This window comes from Egretta garzetta, unplaced genomic scaffold (assembly GCF_000687185.1).
Source record: "Egretta garzetta isolate BGI_Z169 unplaced genomic scaffold, ASM68718v1 scaffold69, whole genome shotgun sequence".
NCBI lineage: Eukaryota > Metazoa > Chordata > Aves > Pelecaniformes > Ardeidae > Egretta > Egretta garzetta.
This window is the reverse complement of record NW_009260790.1, coordinates 483,835-490,486: the sequence shown is the minus strand read 5'-3', so window position 1 is coordinate 490,486 and position 6,652 is coordinate 483,835. Positions and strand designations below refer to the sequence as shown.

The following is a 6,652-nucleotide window of genomic DNA, read 5'->3' as shown; positions in this document are numbered from 1 at the left end:
TCCAAGGTTCTAACCACAATCAAATTAACGGATATCTGGCTGTAAAAAATAAGGTTGAAGGGATGCTGCCCTGATCCATTCATCTTTGCTAAAATAATTCAGCTGTAAAAACTCCAAAATGTGACATATTGAAGGACAGTTTTGTAACATAAGCAACTTCCTAGCTTGTCCTCCATGTTATTGACCATCGTTATCACTTAAATATATGTACAAGAATTAAGCCGCTTTTCTCCTCGTCCACATGCTTCTGGTCACTACAGCAAGTCAGTGCCAGCGGGCGTGCTAATCCCATCAATAGCTTTCAAAGTGTATCTGCTCCGCTATTACCAGAACAGCCCACGCCCTGTTCTTCCCATTGGTGTTGGCGTGCACTGCAAGGGAATTTTTAATGGTCAGCATTCTGCTTGTCTCTCATCCAGGCTTGGATTTGCTCTTTAAGTTCTGGCACTAACAGTGTAAAGAAGAGAAAAAACAATTATTAAACTTGGCAGTTAAATATTTAGTAATATTACTATAAGAAAACTCCTCATGACCAATAGTAGTTTCTTTTCTAGGAACCTGATCAGGAATATCTACTACTATTTTCTTCTCCCTCTATATTTTCTGTACAGCTTTGAGTAAATGTATTACTCACTCACCTAACAGTAATATCCTTTAGCCCAGTAGTTATAAAGGCAAGTGGGGGGGGAGGGGGGGGGGTTTCCCAGAAAAAGGGAAAACAGAAGGAATGAACTTTTCTGTGCAAGCTGAAATGAAGGAACTGTTACCTCTACTGAGGCCTCAACGCTATCTTCTGAAAGTGTACAGAACAACCTGCACACAAATTGCTTCCCCCAGTTCCACTGCTAACTATTAAACCAATACCTGGTTCCAGCATATTTTCTGTCAGTGTCTGACGATTGAAAGGATCAGTGGAAGAGTTCAACAGATGCCTCAGGATGATTGACCGGTCCATAATAGTTCCAGATGGCAGCCTCACAGGATCAGTCATCAGAGTGTCCATAAGTGGATCTGGGGGCACAAAAGCATCTCTTCATTAAATCAAGGACAATAGCTACAAATTTTATCTGCACACAAAACCACAGCACGGAACTGATACTCAGGGTCCCCAATCAGGTATATTGCTGAAGTTACAGAAAACGGTTAAAATTAGCAGTGGACTTCAGCCTTTATTTTGCTTTTCCCTTTCTGCATTGGGACTAAGCATTAGCTATTTTCACCCTATTTTCAGATTTTAAGTTTGTTTGGGATTGTTTTTGGGTTTTTTTACTGTTTTGAAGTACATGTAAGCAAAACATGGACAGGACTGGACAGTACAATCCCAGAGAAAAACAAAGAAGCTCTTAGCTCTCTATATTTACTTCACTATTTAATTGGAATAGAGCAGGATGCAAGGCTTCATAAACAATACATAGGCTCTACTAATAGAATTACCTACTTAGAATCAAAATAATGAAACAAATCCCTCTTCTCCTAAGACAACAGTATTTAGAAAACTCAACTTGCCTCTGAATTCATCTGGAGCATCACTGTAATCAATTTCTGCACGGGCATTCTTGGCAACAATTTCCTCCACTTTCTCTGCCAGCAGTTTGAATTTCTCTATTGCTATGGTTGACTTGATGCCAGCCTTCCTCATCTTTGAGATCACCTCCTCAAAGAGCTCTTTACTGTAGGACCTCTACAAGCGAAGCATAAAAAAAGACAACTTTGCTGAGTTGTAGTATCCTAACATGCCATAAAAATGCTAAAGATCTTTTAATGCATTTTTCAAGCTTCAGAAGGAAGGATCAATGAAACCTCAACATTACGTAAGACAGAAAAGTGGTATGCAGGTAACATTTCATCTAGCACCGAGATGTCAACGGTGGGGTAGACTTACACTTTTTTACTGGTCATCACTACTGTAGAACTGATCAGGACCCAAAAAACAAAAAAAGCAACAGTAGCTAATCAAAATGAGTGAGACACTCCGAGAGGCTGACTATAATTATTAGGACTGTTCCTTAGACAAAACACCTGCCTTGCCACTCCTATCTGCATTCTTGTTCTCACAAGTCTTGGCTGAAGAGGGGGACGAGGGGGAATGGTTTGAAGCTGCGCCAGGGCAGGTTTAGGTTAGATATTAGGAAAAACTTCTTCACTGAAAGGGTTGTCAGGCTCTGGAATGGGCTGCCCAGGGAGGTGGTAGAGTCCCCATCCTTGGAGGTATTTAAAAGAAGGATAGATGAGGTGCTTAGGGATATGGTTTAGTGGTAGGATGTCAGGGTTAGGTTAACGGTTGGACTCGATGATCTTAAAGGTCTTTTCCAACCAAAGCGATTCTATGATTCTATTCTATGATTCTAAGATACAGCATAAAATGCAAAGTTTTTTTGATTTCTTAACTTTTCTGATAATGGGTGAGGCAGGACTGGGAAAGAAGCGATTCTTTCTCCTAACCCAAACAAAAACAAACAAAAAATCCACCCCATGATGTTGCTAAAATAGTAGGGCAACTCAGAGGGAGCTAATGCTTGCTGGACACTTGCCGACCAGAGCAGCAAGAACTGTACAGCTACACAGTACAGCGTTCAGAGAGACCAAACGTGTATCCTATAGTTTCAACCGAAGCAAGCATTGCTTTCATGTAAAAGAAGAAAGGCAAGGACTTCCAAAAGCTGCTTATGTTCTAAAGACACAATTTTCTTTTAAGTTCACAATGCCATGTTTTGATATAAGCCTTTTAATAAAAATTGTTATTTACACTGCAGTGCAAGGCTGAATTAAGCAACAAAACAAAACAAGCTAAGTCTCACAGATTTCTATTTTCCTTGGGGATTTTAAAGTGTTCAACACAGCTCTACTTCTTTCATCTACACTACATCGCACCAAGAAATACCATTCACTACTTAGGACACACAGTGCCCACCCAAACTCCTTTCTAGTCCACAGAGAACAGAACTATGGCAATATGCCCAGGGCTTTATAAACATTTTCAGATTCCTTCTAATACGTGCTAGGATTTGCAAGCGGGAGATGTATCGAAATGCTTTAGAGAGACCCCGCCATGATCAAGCAACTTTTTGTTTGTTTTGTTTTGGGTTTTTTTTCTCCTAATACCAGTAACCATTAACCAACTGTGCATTTCCTTGGCGTTTCTTTCCTGTCATTGACAGTTTCCAAGATACTAGTCACTCCCCCTCCTTTTTATGAAGGGCTACTTTGTTAATTAAGCTTTATTCCAGTTCCCACACCAGCAGCCTTCTTTCTTTTTAATCCCTACGTCATTGCTGTGCATTTTGCTGTGGCTAGCATCGATGAATGAATGACGGATGACATTCTCACTTTCATATACACTGAACAGCATAAAAAATACACTGCATGCTCGTTATACACTTGCAAACACATAAGGTCTGTTTCAGAAGCGTTACTGGTATTATCTGCAGTTATCTGAACTTAAATAATTACAGAAAAAAGATCTTGAGTTACTCTGACACCTCTGCTTCACTAGACATGCAAATACAGCTTCATGGATTGTAAACTAGCTTCCACTAGAATTTCAAGTAGCCATTGAGAACAGTTTTTTTTCCTCTAGATTTTTACAAGTTTGTCTTATAAGACACAGGCACAGAAAGATGCAATTCAGTAGTCTGGCAACTTTACAAGAACACAGAGGTGAGCAATAGCTTATCTACCTTAATTCTTAACATTTTGCTCTGAAGACTACCACAAATTCACGGTGTCTCACGTATGTTGCATTTTTTCAGTTTATTACACAGTCATTTAATGAAGTGATATAAAAGGAAAACTGTTAGTCTAGAAAATGAACTTTGGATTGGTAAATGAGGCTCTTATTCTCAGTCCCAGCTCTGCCTGCTTCACATGTTCTTGATGGGGAAGGTGGAAGGGATTCAAAACTCTCTGTGTACTCCAGTTTTCCCACTTGCAAATTTAGGACAAAGTACTTCTGCTAATTTACAATGAAGCTGTAGCTAATAAGCAACTAATGCTCAGGAAGTTTCCTACGTGCACGAAGTTCTATAGACATCTACGTGTGTCTATAGGTTTGCAAAACACTTTGAAAACACACCCATCTACAAAAAGCAGACAGAATATGAACAGAGATTATCCGCTCAAAGAAAAGAAATTGCAGGCATATATGATGGAAACTGGGTGGCAAGCACACAAGTAGGATGAAACCCTTTTCGAGTATTCCACAAAGTCCTGTTTGTCCACAGTGCTTTTGCCCTTTCCCTTTCTCATGCTTCTGGAGCTTACCTGATCATCAGCAATTGCTTTAGCAAAGCGAGCACAATCTAGCTGTAGGTAAATGTCAGTCAGTTGGTCCAACAGCTTCTTTGGTTCAAACCCATATTTCTCAGGGTTTTCGACTTTCAGGTCACGGCACTTGGGGCCACACAGTTGCTGTAAGTTAAAGTTCAACATAGCAGCCAGTCGCGGTCCAAGTTCCTACAAGACCAAAGTAAAACACAGATCACAGCAGGAAGGCAGTGATAAAGAAGATTATCACTAGATTTGCATACAGCAAGATCAGGAATTAGTAACTAATAAAATTATCATTTTGTAGGCTTGCTTGCAGGAAGTATTTTTAATTTATGCATGCTTTCCATTAAAAAAAAAAAATAATGCAAACAGCTTCTGTCTAGAAGGATCACACCTTCTCAGTGACTCAGTTAATGCTCTTAACATCAAATAACCTCAACAGCAATTACATTTCAATGAGTTGGAGAAAGGGGAGGAGAATGCAGGAAAAGGGCTACCAAACATTTCCAAGTTATTATCCAACAGTAGAGATGTTAAAGAAACTGGAAACCAAGTTAAATCTGAGCAGGACTTACAGGTCTGAGAAATGGCTTTTGAACCTGCTTGGTAAGGATATGGAACATATCGACAGTTTCTGTTGCCAGGGCAAGATATGAACGAGACACACGCTCATCCTGAGCTAGCTGCGATTGCCGAGCCTGTTGCTGATCCTAGAAAATAAACGTTCAGTGGTTACAAGTCCAGAGAATTTGCTACATCATCACCCATCAAAACCTTAAAAGCCATAATGCTAACATGATCTAGACAAAAGAACAGGCTGCAATTCAAATCCAGATGTGATACATTTTTTAATTTAAGGTACAGCTCACTTTTACTACTCAATACTGAAGTCTGCACCAGTTTTCCAGAATTCTGCAACACTAAAAAATGAATGCAAATGGTATCACAAGACTCCATGGTTATTGAGTCCATTTACATCCTGTAACTGCTCCTCACAGCTGCAGAATTGGGTTATGCTTCCTTTCCGTCCAAATGCCAATACTTCAAAACCAGCTTGGGATCTGAGAGTCAAATGAGGTTCTCTCTAATTCATGCACCACCGTAAGTAATAAGCACTCCACACTGGAACAATCTGCCAATGATGTACCAGCTCATTTTGTCACTACAGTAATGGCTTTACCTTGCTAGAAGGCACAAACAGGAAGAAAGGCTTCAGAAGAGCAAACCAGAATAAGTTTAACAAACAAGATCTTTATAGCTTTTCTTTTCAAACTTTTTTTTTTTTTTTTAAAAAAATCAATAACCTTAAAATAGAAATACCTGACATTGGTGGGTCAACACACACATTTATTGTTTAAGTGAGGTACGGGATTGTGATTGTCTGCATCAGATCTACCCAGGATCAATGCATTAACAAAATAAAAGCTTCTATTCCTTGAAGTCAATTCAACTGGCAAGCATCTTCCAAAACCTCCTTCAAGAAGGTTAAAGACTCAGTTTCTCCACTTAGACTGAAGTGCACATCAATTTAAAACTTTATACTATTTCCACTTCACACCACACTCTTTGCCAGCCACAACATAACTATGCAGAGTGAAGTTTTTTGCAGAATGTCATCCAGAGTGACCACAGCCATGCTGGCAGCAAGAAAAAGCATCGAGAACTGCTTCTCATGAGCAGCTCTTTGGTGCTGCCCCTTATTAAAAAGTTTTTTTAATGGTCTTGTATTAAAAAATTAAAAATAAGTAAAGGGCACTTTGAAAAACAGCTCTGTTCACCCTGGGCAGCAGGTCCCATTGTTCTTTATTCTTCATCTCCTCTTGCACTTCATGGATACGTTTTAGGGACTCCAGACTCTCATCCAGCAAGAAAGTTGTGTCATTTATCAGCATGTTGATGTAGCGAACAAACTGCTTCCCAGAGCTGAAAACATTGAAACACAGTTATCACGGCAGAGTAGATGGGTGTGCAGACCAGACTGCAACCCCAGCAACACTCCTTCTGCACTGTATATTTCGAATAATGATCCCATTCCCCAAGCCAAGTTGATTGTGGTGTCCAGAGCTCAGTTTAGAAACACTCCAGTTCTACTGGAAGGGGCTGTCATTTAAAACACAATGGAAAGCAGCATCACCCATTCCCAATGGTAATAACCTTCTCGGGTCATTGTCTGAGCTGCTTGTGTGACAGTAAGCAGCATTATACACAATTTCTTACTCACTTGAACTCTTCCATAAAGGTACCATGGTGAGCTATATTCTGCCAGAGGCTTTTGAAAATGGTGCTGATGTGGTAGCGGATGGTAAACTTGTCATAGAATTCACTAGTAGCTCCAGTATGTTCCACGTCTGAAAAAGATAACAGATCCCAGAACTGAAACGCAAAC

At 39.9% G+C, this 6,652-nt stretch overlaps 1 protein-coding gene across 8 annotated transcripts in view; it reads right to left on the bottom strand.

Annotated features, from left to right (window-relative positions):
- Window positions 1–6: 6 nt before the first annotated feature.
- Window positions 7–6,652, bottom strand: part of UBE4B (ubiquitination factor E4B) — a 37,277-nt gene continuing 30,631 nt past the window's right edge. For 7 of the 8 annotated variants that reach the window (XM_035901802.1, XM_035901803.1, XM_035901804.1 and 4 more), the window contains 7 exons: window positions 6,488–6,614; window positions 6,045–6,189; window positions 4,842–4,976; window positions 4,261–4,452; window positions 1,507–1,681; window positions 865–1,011; window positions 7–447 (listed from right to left, as the gene is read on the bottom strand). In XM_035901802.1, coding sequence (XP_035757695.1) covers window positions 386–447; window positions 865–1,011; window positions 1,507–1,681; window positions 4,261–4,452; window positions 4,842–4,976; window positions 6,045–6,189; window positions 6,488–6,614 — 983 coding nt within the window. In that variant the 3' untranslated portion in view covers window positions 7–385. Of the gene's footprint in view, window positions 448–864; window positions 1,012–1,506; window positions 1,682–4,260; window positions 4,453–4,841; window positions 4,977–6,044; window positions 6,190–6,487; window positions 6,615–6,652 lie in introns of those variants that run through there. The other variant, XM_035901809.1, reaches the window with a different exon arrangement.